This window comes from Phyllobates terribilis, unplaced genomic scaffold (genome assembly GCF_046119375.1).
Source record: "Phyllobates terribilis strain yellow unplaced genomic scaffold, ASM4611937v1 Scaffold_11__3_contigs__length_659146591, whole genome shotgun sequence".
Taxonomy (NCBI): Eukaryota; Metazoa; Chordata; class Amphibia; order Anura; family Dendrobatidae; genus Phyllobates; species Phyllobates terribilis.
The window spans coordinates 263,184,141-263,207,575 of record NW_027362771.1 but is presented as its reverse complement, the minus strand read 5'-3'; the positions used below and the strand labels follow the sequence as shown (position 1 = coordinate 263,207,575).

At 38.8% G+C, this 23,435-nt stretch overlaps 1 protein-coding gene across 12 annotated transcripts in view; it reads left to right on the top strand.

Annotated features, from left to right (window-relative positions):
* The window catches only part of MAGI2 (membrane associated guanylate kinase, WW and PDZ domain containing 2), a 1,194,143-nt gene that overhangs the window by 1,100,417 nt on the left and 70,291 nt on the right, over positions 1 to 23,435 (top strand). For all 12 annotated transcript variants that reach the window (XR_012251242.1, XM_073652295.1, XM_073652296.1 and 9 more), the window contains one exon: positions 14,348 to 14,486. Coding sequence is in view for 11 of the 12 variants with exons in the window: in XM_073652295.1 (XP_073508396.1) it covers positions 14,348 to 14,486 (139 nt within the window). In the remaining variant the exon portion in view is untranslated. The remainder of the gene's footprint in view (positions 1 to 14,347; positions 14,487 to 23,435) is intronic.

Genomic DNA, 23,435 nt, shown 5'->3' with positions numbered 1-23,435 from the left:
ATCACTGTAATGTCCACAACCAACATGGCTGGGGCATTACAGTGACTGGCTGGCAATCCCTGCATGTTCATTGGCTCTGTAAAGAGCGCCAAAGATGCAGGGCGGAGACCCGAGCTCCCGCCCGAGTAACCCGAAAATGCTCGGTGCTCGCCGAGTAGTGAGTTGCTCGGGCAAGTACCGAGCAGTGTCGAGCATGCTCGCTCAACACTACTGTTCAAACTAAGTCCCGCCGCTCAGTGCTTCGTGATGTGGCCAATCATTTAAGTACACCTTCCCACTTGCTTGTTTTCCCTCTTTCTTCCACCCCACTTTTCTTTGATTGACAGCTCTGGCTTCATAGAGCCAGATAAGGGCGAAAATAGATGGAAACAAGCAGGTGGGAAGGTGTATATAAATGATTGGCCCCGCCATGAAGCACCGAGCCTGTACTTAGTTTGAACAGTCATTCTGTGCTGACTGAGTCCCTTTAACGCTCAGCACTGCCATAAAATCTTAACATGCAAATTCTACTCATCCCAGATATTTTGCCCCAAACTCTTCTTGCTCTTTTGCCATCTCACAGGAGCTTTTTCCTGCCCACGAAGGAGAGCAGTCATTCACTAATTGGGCGTTTGCATTAAATGTAGCCATGTTTCTTGCCCTGGCAATTTGATGTGATGACTCTCCAGTTAAATCCTTCACTTTACATTGTTCATTAATCATTACCTTTTGAAAGAATCATTTAGCAGACATTGCCTGAAAAGAGGATAACAAATGCATACACCTTACAAGGGGGATCTCTTTAGAAAGGCCTTTTTTCTAACCGCATTCCACTTGATTGATGCTGCTTGATGTGAGCTGGAACTTAGCAAGCTTTATTCATTATTCATAACGCCGCTGTATTTGTAAGTTGTATAAAAAGCAATGAAAGGAAGGTTTGGAGCTCAACTAACCATAATGCAACTATAAGGCAACCAAGAAACTGGAAGAAGGTAATCACCAGAAATAATTCTTTTTAAACTGATTGGAAGCTCTGGGATAAAGCATCATCTGCTCTGTTTATGAGCGTGCGATGTCAAAGCCAGAAAAATACATAAATTTTTCTATCCTTAATTTAATCCCCAAATAACCTTGCATTTGGCCTAATATGTTAAACTAAAACATATGGATATGATTATAAGTTTAAGAGCCAGTAGCCAATGACCTTTATTTTTGTATGTCCATTATCTATGCCCTTGCAAGAATACGGAGTATTGTATGGCACCATTTACCATTCTCAAGAAGTGATATAATACTTCATCTTATGGTGTATGACACTTTTTTCTGTTGGAATTTGTCATAATACAGTCACGTGTTTCAGCCAAAGAGTATCCGATGAAATTAAGTTATATCAAGTGTACATTTGCTGCCGAAATAAATAAGTTGTCTTTTCTTTGTACCTAGTTTAGGTTCACTGTATCCCAGCATAAATAATATGACTACCCTTATTGTACAATTTATATGTGCTATTTCCATAGGGGGAATTTGTTCTTTCAGTGTACAAAGCTCTTCTCTCCCTACATTTTGCTTTGTTTTAGCTCAGAGCAATGCTGTGTTGATTCCAATTCCACTTGGTACAAGTTGCCCTTCCAAAAGAACGGAACTGTGAAGAATTAACTGTAGGCCTTCTTTCACTTTAATGCTTGAACTGTATTCACCTACTATTTCAGCTGAAATCTGCACTCAGCCTCTGACATGTTGTTCGTTAGCTGCTTCAGGGAGAAGTGAACATTGCGGAACTGCCATGTAACTATTGAACTATCACTCACTACCAAGTCTGGTTGAAATTTCTATCATCCATCAGTGTACCTTGTCAGTGAAAGAGATTAACCCAACCGGTCCCCCAGACATGGTATTCTGTGTCCTTTTATAATATTACATTGTAAAGTAAAAAAAAATAATATAGTATCTCACTCCTCCAAGTTTGTGGTACTAAGAATAAATTATGATTTTTATATGTTATAGATGTGTATATTATATATATGATTAGTATAATAAGAGTAGAACTATTCAGTGCTTTTTCAAAATAATAGAGACCATTTAGTGGTACCGTCATATACATAGAGTAGAAAACCCCTTGTGATGGTATCAATGATTCTTCATGGTTTTTGTTTATCACTAGGTATCAGTTATTTCTCCAGTACTCAATGCAAGTAAACTGAATTTATAGTTCTTGTTCATTGCTTAGTGATTGTGTTTGTGACACTGCTTTATTTTATGTGATTACAAGACCTATTTGGTTGACATCGTATTAGAGATTTCAATAGAAAGCTCTAAAGACATACTGCTTGGGAGTCTCGATCGTAAGCTCCAGCGGGGACAGCCATGACAATGTCTATACAGCGATGTGGAATTAATGGCGCTATATAAGTAAAATAAATAGATTGTATACTGTTGGGGAATAGAGTAAAATTGTAACTTCTTGTTTATACAGCAGTACAGAGATTGTCATTGCTTATATCAGTCCTTTTATTACTTTAGGCTCTCAAGCAATCTCAAACACACGCGCGTAGTGGATGACATAAGAGAACATTTAACATGTTTAATAGTTTAGAAATGAACCCTCAGTTTTGGTTTCTGTACAGCCCAACGCTTATAGTTCTTATGGATAATCCAAACAAAGATTAGGGAGATCCAAATTAAATTGAAGATTCCAGTTGTAGTGGGAAATTATTATTTAAAAGACTGTGGGGCCAATTCATTAAGACTGGCATGCCCAACACCAGTCTTAATGAATTGGCCCCACAGTCTTTGAAATAATAATTTCCCACTACAACTGGAATCTTCAATTTAATTTGGATCTCAAGGTTTTCTAGATTATAATTAATCTAATTCAAAGACTGGAGTACATTTTTGGAGTAAGCTACTCCACTAAGGTGGTGTAACTTCTCCTGAATTTCACAGGGAGGCTTAGCCACAGTCTGTCTTGTCTGTGTTGTTTCAGGTTTAATTAAAGGGGGTGAACAAAAATATCCTGTGAAATGTTTAGGAATTGTGACTTTTTTTTTTTTTTTACAAAACTTCCTCATCTCAAGGGCTCAAAAGTAATTGGACAAATTAACTTTACCATAAATAAAATATTCATTTTTAATATTTTGTAGAGAATCCTTTGCAGACAGTGACTGCCTGAAGTCTGGAAGCCATTAACATCACCAAAACCTGGGTTTCCTCCTTTGTGATGCTTTACCGGGTCTTTACTGCAACTGATTTCAGTTGTTGCTTGTTTGTGGGTCTTCAGTTTTGTCTTAACACCTTAACGACCTATGATGTGATGATTATATGTCATAGGTCGTCTCCCCCTCTTTGGTACGAGCTCCGGCGCTGAGCCTGCACTTTTTACAGCACATGACAGCTGATCTGATCAGCTGTCTTGTGCCCCTAACAACCGCAGGTGGAATCGCGTTCCACCCGCGGCTGTTAACTAGTTAAATGTCAATATCTGATGGCGACATCATTTAACTTGAGCAAACCGGATGCATGTCACATGATCGCGGGGCGCTGATGGGTTGGCATGACAACCCCGGGGTCTGCAAGTGACACCCGTGGTTGTCATTGCCGAACTGCTATGAGCGCGGCCCCGTGTTCGGCACTCATAGCAGATGAGCATTTCAGTTACACATAGCGATCAAAGCCCTCACATGGCCATATTGCCATATGGGATGAAAGGGAGCAAAAAACAGAAAAACCCACTCTCCTTAAGGGGTTAAAGAAACTCTGTCAGGACAAAATGACTGTTCAAACCAAGTACAGGTACTCGATGCTTCCTGCGGGCCCAATCATTTAAATACACCTTCGCACCTGTATGTTTTACCTCTATCTCCGCCCTTCTCTAGCCCTATGAACCCAAAGCTCTCAATCAAAGAAGAGGGGGTCTGGAGATGGAGAGAAAACATGAAGGTGCAAAGGTGTATTTAAAGGATTGGCCCGCCATGAAGCACCAGGTGGCAGGACTTGGTTTGAACAGTTATTCTGTGCTGCCAGAGTCCCATTAAGCATGGCGTTGAGATCTGGTGATTGACTCTGCCATTGCAGAATATTCCACTTCTTTGCCTTAAAAAATATTCCTGCCGTCCAAACAACCTTGCTGCATTTGGTTGAATCTGAGCAGAAAGTACAGCCTTGTACACTTCAAAATTCATCTGGCTGCTTCTGTCTTCAGTCACATCATCAATAAACACTAGTGATCCAATGCCATTGGAAGCCATGCATGCCCATGCCATCATACTTCCTCCACCATGTTTTGCGGAGGATGTGGTGTGCTTTGGATCATGAGCCGTTTCAGGCCATCTCCATACTTTCTTCTTCCTGTCATTATGATACAGGTTGATCTTGGTTTCATCTGTCCAAAGAATGCTTTTCCAGACCCGGGCTGGCTTCTTTAGCTTTTTTTTTTTGCAAAGTCTAATCTGGCCTTCCTATTTTTAAGGCTGATTAATGGTTTGCAACTTGTGGTTAACCCTCTGTATTTGCTGTCATGAAGTCTTCTCTCTTACGGTAGATTTAGAAACTAAAACACCTACTTCCTGGAGAGTGTTTTTCACTTGTGTGGATGTTGTGAATGGGATTTTCTTCACCATGGAAAGGATTCTGCGATCATCCACCACTGTTGTCTTCCATGGATGGCCAGGTCTTTTTGAGTTCCCAAGCTCAAAAGTTCGCTCTCTTTTTGTGGAATGTACCAAACCATTCATCTGGCCTCTCTTAACATTTCTGTTATCTTTCTGATGGATGTCTTCTTTTTTTCAGCCCAATGATGGTCTGTTTCTTTTTCATTGAGTGCTCCTTTGAACGCATGTTGTGGGTTCTCAGCAATAGCTTCCAAATGCAAATGCCACACCTGGAATCCACTTCAGACCTTTTATTACCTTTAAATGATGATGAATTAACAAAGGAATAGCTCATGCAGCCCATTAAATATGAGACAATTGTACAATTACTTTTGATCCCATTATAAAGAGGCAGCTAAATATTAAAGAGTTGTAATTCCTAAACCCTTACTCTAATTAGGATGTGAATAACCTCAAATTAAAGAGAGTCTGCACTTTTAGCCCATATTGATTATATAACTGTATCTTGAATATGTTTTGGTAAACATCTAAAATGCCAAAACTTGTGCCACTGTCCAAATATTTCGGGACCTTGCTGTACATGCAGTTTTAATGAAGACAAATCTGCCAGTGAAGTGATTTAACTCTCATAATTTTTTATGCTGCACAAAATTTTAAAAAAAAGTTGATGAGCTGCGGGCGCTTATATCGTATGTATAACAGAGACTTGGCTAGACGATAGCTACGACTGGGCGGTAAATTTATTAGATTATAGTTTATTTAGAAGGGACCGGAAACAGGGGAAAGGCGGAGGAGTCTGCTTATATGTAAAGTCATGTCTAAAACCCAGACTAAGGGAAGATATAGGAGAGGGAGAAGAGGGGGTCGAGTCCATGTGGGTAGAGATAGAGGGGGCAAAAAAATAATAATAAAATATTACTGGGGGTCTGCTATAAGCCACCAAATATAACAGAGGAGAATGAGAATCTGCTATTAGGACAAATAGACAAAGTAGCAAAACATAATGAAGTGATTGTAATGGGGGATTTCAACTACCCGGATGTTGACTGGGAAACAGAAACCTGTAAATCTCAGAAAGGAAAAAGGTTCTTCACAAATATTAAGGATAATTATCTCTCCCAACTAGTGCAGGAACCAATGAGAGGGAAGGCCGTGTTAGACTTAATATTGACTAATAGGCCTGATAGAATAACTGAGGTACAGATAGGGGGGCACCTAGGTAATAGCGATCATAATATTATCGACTTCAAAATGCCCTTCAGTAGGGTTATCAATAAGGGAACAACAAAAACATTAAACTTTAGGAGGGCGAAGTTTGATCAGCTGAAAGAAAGCCTTCAACTTATAGACTGGGACAAAGTTCTTAATCAAAGGAATACGAATAGTAAATGGGAAGCCTTCAAAAGAATTCTGAATACTCAGTGCGAGAGATATATACCGTATGGGAATAAAAGGGCTAGAAATAAGAGGAAACCAATATGGTTGAACAAGAACGTAAAAGGGGCGTTAAATAGCAAAAAAGCGGCATTCAAGAGATTAAAACAGGAAAACAGTAAGGAGGCACTAATGTGTTACAAGGAAAAAACGAGAACCTGTAAAAAACAAATAAAAATAGCGAAGGAGGAAACAGAGAAACGTATTCCTAGGGAAAGTAGATCAAATCCCAAACTGTTCTTTACGTATATAAATAGTAAAAGGATTAAATCGGATAATATTGGACCAATAAAAAGTGAGGAAGGCAAAATCATAGAGAAAGATGAGGATAAAGCTAATCTATTAAATAATTTTTTTTAGACAACTTTCACAAAGGAAATAGAACTAACAGGAGAAATGAGAAGTGACAAGCTTAATCCTCCACTAAGTATGACAAATCTAACCCAAGCTGGGGTACAGAAACGCCTCAGTAACATTAAAATAAACAAATCACCAGGACCTGATGGCATACACCCACGGGTACTAAGGGAACTAAGTAATGTGATAGACAGACCGTTATATCTTATATTTAAGGACTCTGTTGAGACTGGGTCTGTACCACTTGATTGGCGACAGGCGAATGTAGTGCCAATATTCAAAAAGGGAGCGAAAAGTGACGCCGGAAACTATCAGCCGGTGAGTCTGACGTCCGTTGTGGGCAAAATTTTTGAGAGTTTCATTAAAGAGGCGATTACGGAGCATCTTGATGCTAATAATCTTTTAATCCTGAACCAACATGGATTCATGAGGAATCGCTCCTGCCAAACAAACCTGATTGACTTCTACGAGGAGGTTAGCTCTCGAGTAGATCAGGGGGAACCAGTGGATGTCGTGTATCTCGACTTCTCAAAAGCGTTCGATAGCGTGCCACATAATAGGTTGGTATACAAAATGAGAATGATGGGGCTGGGGGAAAATGTCTGCAAGTGGGTAGCTAACTGGCTAAGGGATAGAAGGCAGAGGGTGGTTATAAATGGAATATACTCAGATTGGGTAAGCGTCACTAGTGGGGTACCACAGGGGTCTGTACTAGGCCCAATGTTATTTAATATCTTTATTAACGACATAGTCAACGAGATAAATAGTAAAATATCAATATTTGCAGATGACACAAAGTTATGTAAAACAATTAATACAAAAGAGGACAGTGCAGACCTACAGAGGGATTTGGATAAGCTGGGTAGGTGGAGCATTAAATGGCAAATGAGGTTTAACGAGGAGAAATGTAAGGTCATACATATGGGAAGGAAAAATGGAAGTCACCAGTACCCACTGAATGGGAAATCATTGGGGAATTCAGAGATAGAGAAGGACTTGGGCATCTTGATTGATAGCAAACTAAATTGGAGTGCCCAAAGTCAGGCCGCTGCTGTAAGGGCAAACAGGGTAATGGGATGTATCAGAAGAGGTATAGCTGCAAAGGATGAGAACATTGTTCTTCCACTGTACAAAGCACTGGTCAGACCACACTTGGAATACTGTGCTCAGTTATGGGCCCCAATATATAGAAAGGATATAAATGAGCTTGAAAAGGTACAAAGGAGGGCAACAAAATTAATAAGGGGAATGGAGGGACTGCAATACCCAGAGAGGTTGGCAAAACTAGGACTATTCAGCCTGGAAAAGAGAAGGTTGAGGGGGGACATAATAAATGTGTACAAATATGTTAGGGGACAGTATAGAGATCTTGCCCGGGATTTGTTCAAAAGGAGGGATATTACGGTAACAAGAGGGCATTCACTAAGACTGGAAGAGAAAAGGTTTCAGCACCAGCATAGGAAGGGGTTCTTTACGGTAAGAGCAGTGAGAATATGGAATTCACTGAGTGAGGAGACGGTAATGTCAGATTCACTACACCAGTTCAAGCGGGGACTGGATGCATTTCTAGATACCAGGCAGATTTCAGCGTATACTTAAAAATAAAATAAAATAGTAGGTTGATACAGGGATTTATTCTGACTGCTGGTTTCAGAGTCGGGAGGGAATTTTTCCTCAGGTGAAGATTGGCCAAATCATTTGGGGTTTTTGCCCTCCTCTGGATCAACTTTAGCAATTACAGAACTAACAGGTCGAACTTGATGGACGCAAGTCTTTATTCGGCTTTACAAACTATGTTACTATGTTATGTAGCTATGTTACTATGTTAGTTACTCTTTAGCTAAGGAAGCTTATATATCAAGTATATATTATAATCCCATAGTCTTGTAATCAGCTGATGCTGATATTTTCCAGAAGATTTTACAGGCACTGAAACCATTAGTCACATTTTCTGTTTTTCACGCTTTCCCACAAGCGCAAGTGTATGTGCTCTGGCTGCAGCATAAGCAGCACAATTTAGTGAAGCACAGTACCCTATTAGCAGGTTATTGTGCCCATCTTCATCTAGTATGAAAGCCATTTTGCTGCATAGATTTCCATCAAATATAAGCATTATCTTAAATAGGACATTTAATGCTTATCAGGGATAAGATTTTTTAAATTACCTTTTGTATTTTTTATGATTTAATCTTTCTAAGAATTAATAGCATTTCCTCTTTCACTGGAGCAATAAATCATTAGTCTTGCTCTTTATCCCTTTTAGATCTGAAAACCATGTAATGCACATCCCAATCCAAGACAATTGGGTACAAATATGGTTTATTTAATGTGTAATTTCATGTGACTTTTCAGGACAATCTGCCTTGTGTATGTGATGATTACCATAAATTTTGACTACATGATTTCTATCCTCAATTCATAAACATATTTCCTTCTCCTCCCTTTCCCTTCTCCATAGACTTCTATAAGCAGCTGTTGTAATAGGATCTCTGTGAGCTAAAAACATGTCTTCACTAGCGGCATATTTAAGCTGTGAATTCAAAGAAAAGGATTCTAAGTGGGAAAGAGGAATTTGATTTTACAACAAATTTTGCAAAGTTTCTTATCTTCATGTGTGCCATTGATTTGTTAAAAAAAAAAGATGAAACAATATTTACTCTTTAAAATATGAATGAAAATATATAAAATATCAATTAGCTCTGGAATTCGATGTGTAATTTTCTTTCTTTGTGGTTTAACAAATTCACTCTTGGATTCTGTTATTTTTACTGCATGCTTTGCATTGTTTCCAACGGTTTATGGTTTACTAATGATGTAAAATGTGTTTCAATGTTTATAAAGCTCTATATCGCTTAGTCCCGATTAAAATAAAAAAAAGCTTATACTCATCTCCCGTGCCGGCTTTGTTCCCGTGGTGTTGGTGCTCGCTCTCCCTGGGGCTCCTGTGCGGTGTTGTAACGCATGAGCCTGGCGCCCCCAATCAGCACCGGCATCACTGTCCACGCCTCCTGTCGAATTGAACATGAAGAGGAAGTCTGGGCTGCAGCTGATTTCTCCTCTTCATGTTCTGGTTAATTCGTACGAAGGCGAGAACAGTGACGCCAATGCTGATTGGACACCAAGCTCTCATGTCACAACACCGAATGAGAGCCCCGGGGAGAGCAAGTGCCGACACCGCTGGAACGGCGCTGGCATGGGAGGTGAGTGTAAGCTTTTTTATTTTTTCTGGGTTCAAGCATGGGGGATGAGAAGCAGTTGTCAAAGTAGTGGACAACTTCTTTAAATGCACAGACCAAATTGCAAAAGGTCTCTGAATAACTGAAACAGAGTTGTAGCCCATTGGTGGTAATTTAATGGCCATGATCGGATAGTGGAAACCAACCCTAAGTGACAGTGTAGTCTATCAGAAAAGATGAGCGATTGTCACAACATGTTGGGGTACTGGATGGGCATGAATCACCCAAGGGAATGCAGTCTTATTGTAATTGCTCTACAACACCAGGAAATGTAATTTTTTAATGAGTGGGACTGTCACATCCTTATTTATTTTCAAAGAAATGACAACAATATATATCTGTTGGCATGAGGCAGTGAGGGCTGGATAGATGACAGAAAGGATGCCTAAAGACGTTTAAATCTCTTACTAATTGGAAAATGACCATCTTCTACCCTTTCTTCCTACCTTTACAGTGAATCGGGTGCTTCACTGTAATATAATTTCCCTGTATCACTGTTATCTTGCCAACAGATAATATGAACAGTTTTTAGTTTTCATCATTTCAAAGATTACAAGAACATCTAGGAAGAAATTGGTTAAATTTAGAGAATTTAAGGTTCGATAAACTATTAGAAGGGACTCTACTGAAGAAAAGAGGATGAAATGGGAATAATACATCTGGAGGCTTACATGTCACATCATTAACTTCCCATCATATTAGAAATTGCATCTGTGTCACATTTGTGAATAATGGCAGCAATACTCTTGTATGAAAACACAACTAAACAAATAAGATTTGAATATCTGTCATAGTTCAATTGCAAGAGAGAAACGAAAAATAATCGTATTATACTGTTTCAATACACTTACATCAAATTGTCAGTTCTTCTTATTTCACTGTATGTCTAAGGACTCCACACTGGAAGTGAAATGTACTTATGAGACGGAGGTAGCTACAGCAGTGTTCTAGTGCCAGCGTGTAGTCAATGAAGTCATGTGGTGCAAATCCAAATCCACAAAAAAATGTTACCTGGTTAAATAAGGAGTAAAATGTATAAGCATATGCTGTAAGTCATAAATCAAAACATATCTTAACCCCCTTTGATATTGAGTATAACACTTAATTCTCTTCTTTTTTTTGTTTTTATGTTTTATATAAAAACTACAATAAATTTGGATAGATATTTACAAGTAGAGAGACAGTTTCATGTATTTAGTACTTAAGCATGGTAAAAACAAACAAACCAGGTTATAAAAAAAATATGTTATTTGATATGGTGTCTAGTTCCAGAAAAAGAAAACTGACAAAGATAAAGACAGAAAAAATGGTATAGAAAGGAAAAGACGGTGGGAGGATGGGGGTGATAAGGCTCCTGCAAAGATATCAGAAGCCTAGGCCACAAAAGTCCACAAACTTAGTTTGCAACTTTGCAAATATTCGTCGTGGATGTTAAATAGGATTGAGGCGAGTTTTCCCAGTGACCATATACTAATACATTTTTTGGCTTTAGACAGAGGAAATTAAGCGTTACACAGTGCTTAGTCACATCAATGCTTCATCTATATCGAGCAGGACAGGGCTGGCTCTCCAAGGGGAAAAATAATCGTTGTAACCACTCTCCCTTGTAGTGTCAGGATTCCTTCTATAGTTTGACCACTAGTGGCTGCTATTGTTCACCTTAATATTTGTGCTGTAATTCCACTCCTTACCACTGGAGGCTTCTGCTGTGTTCTGCAATTGCCTTTTACTGAGATGACAGATTCTGAATCTGTGAAATCCATCTTTGTTCCTGTTGTTTGGGCCTACTTAAAGCCACATGGATCTGACGCGCCTCCTGGGCCGTGGGGTACCCGGTGCCCGGCCGGTAGATGCCGGGGGATGTCACAGTGGCCGTGACCCAGGGCGGTCAATAAAAAGGGGTTATTGATAGGGGATTTATAGTGATTGTATAAAGTTCGTGACGCCACCTGTGGTGTGCGGCTAAGGGAGCCGCCGCTGCGGAGCAGGTCCTCTGGAGCTGATGTTACTGCAGCAGGGATGGTGTGGCTCTCCACAGGTAGAGCTTAGCTCCAGGGCAGTGGTGTAGATGGTATGGGTTATGCTGGGCGTTGTAGTGCAGGGGTTGATGGCACAGCAATAATCAATCCACAACTCAATGGCGGTTTCCTCTTATCTTTACTGGTGGTGATTAGACAAGCCGGGACTAGGGTACTGGCTAGAAGTGGAAGTCCGGGCAGCCTGGAAGCAAGTAAAGAATCCTCCTTGCCAGGTGAAGTTGGAGGCCTTCCCTTTCCACTAAACTCTTTGGCCCTGCTGCTTGTAGCTGTGCTCTTTCTGGAACTTGTAGCAATGTCTCTGCTAGGAATAGAAAAGGCCATTAATTTTCAGAAAGGGGATCCAGCTCAACAGATATAACATCTTGAACATTATTAGAAAAGTTATAAAAGCATCATTACATCCAAAAGCTGTCCATTAGCAGAAACACAACGTGTTTCTGGTGCACATGTTCATGAATAAAGTTGCTGCGTGTACCAGAAATGCATTGGTGTTTCTTTTAATGGCCATTTTTGGATGTAATGATGCTTTTATAATTTTTCTAATAAAGTTGAAGACTTTATATCCAATCAGCTCGATCCCCTTTCTAAAAATTATACCTACTCTAATACTTCAGAGTTCCCTAATAGAAAAATTGAAAATGTTTTCTCCCAAACTGGATAACTCAACTTTAACCTCTTCGCAACCCTGGGATTTTCCGTTTTTGCATTTTCGTTTTTTGCTCCCCTTGTTCCCAGAGCCATAGCGTTTTTATTTTTTGGTCAATATGGCCATGTGAGGGCTTATTTTTTTGCAGGACAAGTTGTACTTTTGAACGACATTACTGGTTTTACCATATCGTGTACGGGAAAACGGGAAAAAATTCCAAGTGCGGTGAAATTGCAAGAAAAGTGCAATATCACAGATTTTTTTTTCAATTTTTTTTTACTACGTTCACTGAATGCTAAAACTGACCTGCCATTATTATTCTCGAGGTCATTATGAGTTTGTAGATTCCAAACATGTATAGGGTTTTTTTTATGTAAGTGGTGAAAAAAAATTCCAAAGTTTGCTAAAAAAAAAAAAAAGGCGCCATTTTCCAAGACCCGTAGCGTCTCCATTTTTCGGGATCTGGGGCCGGGTGAGAGCTTATTTTTTGCGTGCCGAGCTGAAGTTTTTATTGATAACCTTTTGGGGTAGATCTGATGTTTTGATCGCCCGTTATTGCATTTTATTGCAATGTTGCAGCGACCTAAAAACATAATTCTGGGGTTTAGAATTTTTTTCTTGTTACGCCGTTTACCGATCGGATTAATTTTTTTTTTTAGTATTGATAGATCGGGCGATTCTGAATGCGACGATACCAAATATGTTTATGTGGGGATTTTTTTTATTATTTTATTTTGAATGGGGCAAAAGGGGGGTGATTTAAACTTTTATATTTTTTTATTTTTTTTTTATATTTTTAAAAACATTTTTTTTCACTTTTTGATTGCTTCTATAGTCTCCATAGGAAACTAGAAGCAGCACTTGTCTGATCGCCTCTGTTACATAGAGGTGATCAGCAGATCACCTCTATGTAGCAGAAATGCTCCTGTGCTATGAGCGCCGACCACTAGGTGGCGCTCATAGCGATCAGCTCATGACAACCACTGGAGTCTGCTGCAGACCCAGGGTTGTCATGCCCACGCATCGGTGACCCGCGATCATGTGACGGGGTCACCGATGGGCAGGGTAAGTGACGAGCTTCCGGCGCGATGTTAAATGCCGCTGTCAGAGATTCACAGCGGCATTTAACATGTTAACAGCCGCGGATGGATCGCGATTCCACCCGCGGCTGTTGCCGGCACATGTCAGCTGTATAAATCAGCTGACATGTGCCCGGTTCAGTGCGGGCTCAGCGCCGGAGCCCGCGCTGAACAGGGGGTTACAGCCTGGTGCGTACTAATACATCCCAGGCTGTAAAGGGGTTAAGCTCGCACATTTCTATATTTTCTCCCTCAAACACCTAATGACAAACAATAAAGCTAATTTTGAGTTCTAACATTTATTTTTCTCTACCATTGCATAATCTACATCAATTTAACATAATTAATTTCTGCTTTTTATAACCTCACAGATAATTTTAATCTATCATTAATAATAGCCGTTGAAATAATAATGTTAATTTACAATTTTCAATTCAAGATATCCTAATACACTGTAGCAGGCAGACATTTGCCCATATTATTTTTCTGCAGTAATCCAAGGCTTATGTAACTCATGCAATTAGGGTGGTTTTGGAGTCAATACTTTCACTGGCTGCATAGAAATTATCACCGGTATTGTTGCTATATATACTTCCTAATGTACGGAGGAAAGAGAACCATTACAGACCAAACGAAAAATTACAGATTAGACATACGGCAGCAGTTGAGTCAATTGGCTTGGTATAAAGATCAATCTTCTCTCTGTATCATATGTAGAAGATAAAAAGTGTAGCCTGTAACTGCTGTCTCGCATTGATTCTGACAATTGATAGTTAGAACTGAGATTTGTTTTTTTAAGGCTGCACTTAATTTTCGAGAATTACATAGTTTACTAGAGATCTGGCAGTGAAACATCACAACATGTTTGCCTTGATGTTTCTCAGATGTGTCTCCTAAATGTTAACCAAAATGTTATCTTTTGAAAATGCGCATTTTATTAAACTCACATGTCATCCTTCTTACTTGATAGGTTGGCGATCAAATTATTGAAATTAATGGGGAAAGCACAAGAGACATGACACACGCAAGAGCAATAGAACTCATCAAATCAGGAGGAAGGAGAGTGAAGCTGTTACTAAAGCGTGGAACAGGGCAGGTCCCGGAGTACGGTGGGTTTTCACTTTCTTAATATTCTATTTGCAGTTAAACTGTTCAGGGAAAAAAACACGTTTTTTTTTACTTTTTCTGAAAATTCATTTTCTGCATAGATTTTACATAATTTATTAGAATAGCAGATGAAAGCCTCTCAAGTGCACAGTGTTCATGTAGTAAAAATACCCTTCACTGAATATTGGCATCTGAGTGAGATGGGAGTTAGAGTGCTCTGTCATTTGTACCACGGTCCAGAGGATATCACAATTACACTTTGTTCAAACTTTCTGAACATTTCTAACAAGAAGTAGTAGTAGAAGTAGTACTTATAGTAATGGCAGAACTAATGCGAAGTTCATGCAGTGAATACAAATCAAAAAATAGCAATGTTAGATAATATGAAAATGTACTTTATATGTTATGTATTTCTGTTGATCTCAAACAATTATATATATATATTCATACACCTGACACAAAGGGATGGCCATTTAGTTTCAGTAATGTACAGTGGATTGGCAAATGGAAAATTCATTAAAGGAAATCAGTCACCAGGATTTTGCTAACCCACCTGACAGCAGCATGATGTAGGGCCAGAGACTCTGATTCCAGCGTTGTATCACTTACTGAGCTGCGACTGCGTGTTGTATTTTTTATGAAATCATTGATTTATCTGCTGCAGATCTACCTGCTCTCTAATTGCGGAGTTCTGCACAACCCCACCCACACCACTGATGGCTTTTTGTGTACACTGTATAGGCTGAAAGCTGCCAATCATTTGTTTAGGCGGGGTTATACACAGTTCATGAATATGGAGGACTACCTGACAGCAGATTTACTAGTCCTCTATTCATTATATTCTGCTGATGAAACAAAATGATGTGGCAAAATTACAGCTAGTAGCCCAGTAAGTGACACATCGCTGCAATCAGGATCTCTGTCTCTACATTATGCTGTGCTCAGATTTGATAGCAAAAAAACTGGCGACAGATTCCCTTTAAGCACTTAGTCCAGCATCCTTTAACATCCATGGCTTTATTTATATTTCAATATCTTTTCACTTTCCAAGTTTTACATACCCTTCAGAGTTTGTACATATTTCAGAGTTTGTAAAAGGCACCTGCTAGGTTTATTTAGTGCCAAAATGTTATATTTTTACAAAATACATAGCTTGTATTAAAGTCCAATAATGTATTAGTCTCTGAGACAACCCTGACAAAATTTCAGTTTTGTGAAGCAGTGCCCAATCATTTCTGGTAATTCTTAAGGGAGGTTCTAAGGAGAGCCATGCACTATAGAGACAGTCATTAGTTTGCTTGGGCACCTTCTAATGCTACATTTTTCCTAAAGAGATGGTTACCAGGTTAAATATAGGCCTAGATAAGGTTTCCACAGGTGACATTAGTGGTAAGTATTTATAGGTACTATATTGGTGTACTACAAATGTAGAGGTCCCTATACACAATAGCTAAACATCGGTCGAACCCACCAAAAGATCGACCTACCATCTAATGTACATGGGAGCTTCCTCACTCTCCCTTGACACACAAAGTTAGGAGACATAAGGATTGAACTGTTGGAATTCAATCTGTCTATTCTTTTGTTTGTCAGGTGGTCCTGGCAGCGGCTCTCTCAGAGAGAATACAGGAATGCCAGGACGAGCTGAGCGTTTTTGTGTTTGAGGAAGTCCGGAGAGATAGCTGTCAGCCAAATGATTTTTGGCCAACCGATATCTCTTCATTTATGTCCAGTTTTAGGATCAGAAAGGAGAGAATATCAGACATTATAAGTAAAAGATACAAAGATCAGAAAGATTTATCATCAATTGCCAGGTAGCGTTCAATCTGAACACTACAGTCCTGTAATAGACAATTGTTCGTTATCAAAAGTGGGAATAGGATTGTTTTGACAACTAGGCACCACACAACTATGCTTCCAGGGCCAGATAAAACTTAACCAAATATATGGATCACCAGAAATGGATCACATCCTCATTGGGTCCTCAGGGACTGAGCATTAAAACAGTGGATCACCAAGGACTTAATAGTGAGTGAAAATATTACCACTTAAGCAAAGGGTACAAGAGACTAGGTATACAATATGATTGAAAGTCCAAGCTGTCATGACCTAGTGCAACTGACCAAGCCTATATGGGCACAGATTGGATCATCAGAAACTGGTCATACACTAAAACACTGAGATATTAGGGACTGAGCAAAGGCTTGATCTCAGTGGGTTAAATTAGACTAGCATTTGCCACTGTGTTATAAGTAACTAGTCATTTGCATTAGTGACATCTTAAAGATAAATATATATAATTCTAATGACAAGTGGGTGGGCACATGGACAAATAGGAGGTACATAATGATAACATTTCCCAGAGTACAAAAATAGTCTCTCTGATCCACAAATTAAAATGAGTGTTAATATTGCATAAAAGTAATATTTTCTAAATCCCTCAGCAACCCAACATTTTTTCCTTAATCCTAATATAGAAATATTTACAAAGCAAGTGTTTTCCATAAAGCAGCATTTTTATACTATAAAGGAAGACCTGCGGTGCACCTGACAAATGCCGTTTTAAAACATTTCCATTCTGCTGCCTGTTAAGTAAAGTTTAGCGCACACATTTTCTGCTTTTATGCTTATGTCTCATAGAAACGGGTCAATATTCATTTCTTTTATTGTAGCACATAATGGTAAAATGCTTCAATCTGCAGACATATGCATTGTTTTCTTCTGCTTGTGTTAATATTCATAGACTGTTTACCTCCACCTGGATTGGTGATATATGATGAGAGCGTCTCATGCTGGAACTATGAATATCAATTTCTTCAGCATGTTTGATACCCATGGTGTAGAACCTATGGGTTTACCAGGTTTAAAAGAATACAATTTTCAATGTTTATCTGATCTTGAATAAGTTACATTTCTTGGGTTGTGCCGTCTTTGCTTTGAATGGCGAAGTAATAGGAAGTTTTCATTTAAAATAATGACCGAGTACTTGTACCTGAATCTACTAAAGATTCATTTTTGCAAATGCTTAGTACACAGCACTGGGTATATTCAAAAACTAAGCCCACAATTTAATTGAAAGCTCACAGAAAAAAAAGATGTACTGAACTAAAACTTAGGGCCAATTCATCATTTGGGAGTTTTTCAAAGTGACTTTTCTTTTTTAGTTTTGCGGTTTTCGTTTTTGCAGCAAATTCTTCAAAATGATGCACATAGTTCATGAATTTTTAGCAAAATAAAAAATGCTTTTGCTACCCTTTAGCATAAAATGCTGCATGTTGCACTAAATACCACAAAATTTGCACTAAAATAACTTGCCTACATGGAGTCACTCCCAGGGGTTGCCTGGAGTACATCTACGAAAAAGTTTGCGAATTCATCAATTTTGCAAATGATGAATCCGCCAAAAACATCTGCGAAACAAAAAAACACAAATACAATGGTGAATGTTTAAAAAAAAAAGTCGAACACATATCAAATAGGCTTTGAAAAAGGAGCAAATTAAAAGAATTAGGTAAAAGTGAAATACAGACTAAAGCAACAAAAGCTAGACCAGAAAATAAATTGCACAAATGCACCAATGAGTTGGGCCCTTAGTCTTTATTGTACATATAAAAACATAGGAGAGTCCCTTCATAATAATCATCAATCATCATTCCTATAAGCAGTACTGCCACTAATTGATAACATTAATTAAAACAATAGGAGAGGTAATGTGCGGTGTCCATATTATCATCTAATCAGTATCAGTGTCACTGTATCCACTCAAAATAAACTAAAATTGGGTTCACCATTGTTGGTATATGCAACAGTTGTGGACTTTTGTTTCTGTGAAGGAGGACTTTATGCTGATCTGACAGTAGATGGCGATGTTGTATAAAGTTTCCTTGTTTACTGTATTGCAAAAGAAAAAAGGTCTCTCTTTACTTTCTGTTTTGTTCTTACTTCCTGGTGCAGTACTGTGTGACTGTGCATTTTTTCCTTTACCTCATGAAGTAAAAGCTTGTTATCCTATGTAATCTGCTCTGTGAAGTTTCTACCGCAACTGTGGGTATCCAGAATCTGTGCAACAGGTTATGGGCCCAGGCACCGAGGACCCCAGGCACCAAGGACCCCAGACACCCTGGACACCGGAACTCTCAGCAAGACCCTGGTGAATGCAGAAGAATTCTTCAGTACAATTCTCTCCAAACAAGTAAGAAAAGTTAAAGATGACAAGTAGCACAGAGCTAATACTCACAGTAGCTAAGCTGAATAATGAGAATTATCAATTATGGAAGTTCAAAGTAGAAATGTTATTGTTTAAAGATGATTTATGGGAAGTAATCACTACAGATAGACCTGATGAGGATAATCAGACATGGGATAAGAAAAATAGACACGCAAGAGCTACCATCAGCCTATTAGTGGATGATGCTCAATTAATCCACATAAGGAATGAGGATACAGCAAAGGGAATGTGGGAAGCATTAAGAAAGCTACATGAAAGACCCAGCTTAAATCACGAGTTATTTCTGCTAAGAAAGCTTTACAGTATGAGACTAAGTGCAGACAATGACATGCAGAAGCATATATTCTCTATTATGGAAGTGATCTCACAGCTGAGATCAATTGATGAAGATATTAAGGAAAGCCATGTAGCAGCAATATTATTGTGCAGTTTACCGGATTCATATACTACTTTGATAAATGCACTAGAGACAAGACCTGAAACAGACATTACATTAGAGTTTGTGAAGACCAGACTCCTAGATGAATATCAAAGAAGGAAAGAACAAACAAATGATTCTTCTACTAAAAAAGATAATGGAAATGCTCTTAAAGCTACAGAATCAAAAACACCCTATACTAGAGACGAGAATGTTTCTAATGTAAGAAAAAAAGGACATTTAAAGAAAGACTGTACTATATGGAAAGCAGAACAACATAAATTATATCATAAAGAGAATACACAAAAGGTGAAAAACACAATTTCAGATTCATGTGAAAATAATTGGAATGGCACATTTAAAGTAACTGATAAGAAATCATCGTTGGGTTGGTTTATTGACTCAGGAGCAGCAAGTCACATGACAAGTAATAAAAATTTCTTTACTGAACTTAATTTAAATAAGAAGGAAGCTATTTATCTTGCAGATGGAAGCAAAATAACTGCAGAAGGTATTGGACAAGGAATCCTAAACTGTTTGGACATGATTCCAAAATACTTGTACAGGATGTGTTATATGTTCCAGGATTAGAAGGAGGATTGTTATCTGTAAAACATGACAGCAAATATAGTGAGAATCTAAAACATAACTTTTAATATATAATAGTTAAGAACAATAAACACAAAATGCCACCCATAAAAAGAGATGGGTCTCGATGCTGGAATGATTATTACCATTAGCACGGCCAGGGGACCATCTCTATATTAAATATGTGTAAAAATACATAAAGAGCTTGAAATCTGTCTTCAGGTGTGAAGACCAGGCTCTGGATAGAATCTGTGGAAGGAAGGGGGTGTATATAGGGGAGACAATTAATCGCCCTCCCCTGAAACACCAATTTTTAGACCGATCCAGATATACATCAATTAAAGTAGGGGAAAATCTCTGTTCTTCCCTTTATTCCATGGATTAATCATTTGTTTCTATCTCTAGGAGTCCAGACACTTAAATGAAAAACAGAGATTTCTTGAAACACAAATGTGAGGTCTGAGTGCAGACGCTACACATTCAAAATAATTCATACATGATTATGACAAAATGGAATTCTCTCACCCATTCTTTGTTTCTCAGAGATGGAGATTGCTAACCAGGGAGTTCCTTCTTGACCAAGTAGTTATATAAGCTGGCCCTATTAATCTCTTAGGCTCAAGCTTAAACTATCCCCACAAAACTCTCGCCCTTACAAGGACAGTCCACAGCTAGCCCTATATAGAGACCCTGCACTTTCCCTATAAGGTGTCCCTATTCGTTTCATCCAAGTAAAATCCTCAGGGGACTATCTTGTTTTCAGAGAAATCAGATGCTAAAGTGCTAGGTGCATAATCAATAAGGGTCCCTCCACTCTCTGTCCTGGTCTGCAGAGAGTGGAGTGTTAGACAGGGTGGGAATAAATACCCTGGAGTGTACAGCTGTAATAAAATCATGTAGCCTCACTTGGAGCAAAACCCCTTTCATGAGCTCCCACACCATGTGCCGCTTGTTACCTCCTCCATTATGTGACCCGCACGCGCGCCCGCCTGCCTGGTTCCTGGAACGCACTCAGACCCACCACTTCCGGTATCGTGATCTGTGAGCCGCGTCATTTCCGTACTTTGGAACGCATGTTCTGCACTCCACTGCCGTGTCACGTGATACACACCTCGCGTCACATCCAGTGTGGTAGCCATGCTGGTTCAGTATGCCTTCAATTTTGAATAAATCCCCAACAGTGTCACCAGCAAAGCACCCCCACACCATCACACCTCCTCCATGCTTCACGGTGGGAACCAGGCATGTAGAGTCCATCCGTTCACCTTTTCTGCGTCGCACAAACACACGGTGGTTGGAACCAAAGATCTCAAATTTGAACTCATCAGACCAAAGCACAGATTTCCACTGGTCTAATGTCCATTCCTTGTGTTCTTTAGCCCAAAACAAGTCTCTTCTGCTTGTTGCCTGTCCTTAGCTGTGGTTTCCTAGCAGCTATTTTACCATGAAGGCCTGCTGCACCAAGTCTCCTCTTAACAGTTGTTGAAGAGATGTGTCTGCTGCTAGAACTCTGTGTGGCATTGACCTGGTCTCTAATCTGAGCTGCTGTTAACCTGCGATTTCTGAGGCTGGTGACTCGGATAAACTTATCCTCAGAAGCAGAGGTGACTCTTGGTCTTCCTTTCCTGGGGGGGTCCTCATGTGAGCCAGTTTCTTTGTAGCGCTTGATGGTTTTTACAACTGCACTTGGGGACAAATTCAATGTTTGCCCAATTTTTCGCACTGACTGACCTTCATTTCTTAAAGTAATGATGGCCACTCGTTTTTCTTTACTTAGCTGTTTTTTTTTTGCCATAATACAAATTCTAATAGTCTATTCAGTAGGACTATCAGCTGTGTATCCACCTGACTTCAGCACAACACAACTGATGGTCTCAGCCCCATTTATAAGGCAAGAAATCCCACTTATTAAACCTGACAGGGCACACCTGTGAAGTGAAAACCATTTCCGATTACTACCTCTTGAAGCTCATCAAGAGAATGTCAAGAGTGTGCAAAGCAGTCATCAAAGCAAAAGGTGGCTACTTTGAAGAACCTAGAATATAAGACATATTTTCAGTTGTTTCACACTTTTTTGTTACGTATATAATTCCACATGTGTTAATTCATAGTTTTGATGCCTTCAGTATGAATGTACAATTTTCAAAGTCATGAAAATACAGAAAAATCTTTAAATGAGAAGGTGTGTCCAAACTTTTGGTCTGTACTGTGTATGTATATATATATATATATATATATATATATATATATATATATATATATATATATATATATATATATATATATATATATATATATATATATATATATATATATATATATATATATATATATATATATATAACCAAGCAATGTGAACTGAGGTCTAAGATGGTAGACATGCAAGAAATAGGAGCATGTTCACACTAGCAAAAAGAAGCAAAACCTACAAAAGACAAAAATATATCTCATACCCTACCATCATTATATATAAAGTTGGGACCCGGTCTTATTTGTCTACCCTTTTATATGCATTACTTCAACTTTGATATACAGTAAGGTTTTTAATATAGGCAGTATAGGTACCGTCCCAATTTAGGGTCACCTTGCCGCTGGTGGGACGGCTTGTATACTTTTTTTGATCAAAAATAGTTCACTAAGTACCCTATATTTATTATGCAACTTTGCTTTACATTTATATATAATGATGGTAGGGTATGAGATATATTTTTGTCTTTTGTAGGTTTTGTTTATATATATATATATATAGTAGGTATATCCCAGGATTTACTGCGTGTCGTAGCCTGGGCAGGGATTACGATATTGGATGTCAGTTTATGATTGATTGAATTCCGATCTTGAGTTGTACTGATGACACTGAGATTTGGATAGTTGGAGCATAATGGCACAGTAAATGTCAGCATGATTCATACATGTGTTCAATATGGATAAGTGAATGTCGTATAGCACTACAGACGTCACTCACTCCAATATATCCAATTCAGGGCCAGTGAAATGAGTTTAGTGGACACGATGACAGTATGACACTGATGAAATGATAGTGACACAATTATATGGCTATAGCACATTACCCCTCCTCTGACAACTAATCTTTTAATTCATTGTTTTAACTAGTGGCAGAATTGCTTTTTGAATGAGGGACAGTGTTTATTATGGAGGGGACCGATACTGGAATACTGACCTCTGTAAATTGTATGCTACAGCTCCTCAATAAATTATTTTGGAATATAATTGGCCATCGTTATGTGTAGGGTACGTTTAGCATTAGTGATGGCTGAGTAATGCACATGATTTATGCTGGATTGTCTACCTCTGACGTAGCACATATTTGTCGGTGTGTATATGCATCTGAATACATTCAGATTTTATTTGACCTTGAAAATGACCTTTTACATTTATCATTACTTATAAGATTCTGATGATATATATTAGTCTCCGGTATAATATTTTTCTTCCATTGAGTCTTCTCTAAGTACTTTATAAAGCTAAAATAAAGGTTTTCAGCACATTCCAATCTATCTAATCTTTCAGAACTGACCTGCTACTCATGCTCTGCAACATGCCATCTACTCTTTTTGAGTAAGGGCTCATGCAGACCTCCATAGGTCTCGGTCTATCACAGACTGGCCACTTGACATGACCGAAGCTTGATAGCCTCATAGAAATATATGAATCTTTCATGCTCCAGTTGGGAGACCAGTGGCCAGTCAGTGCATG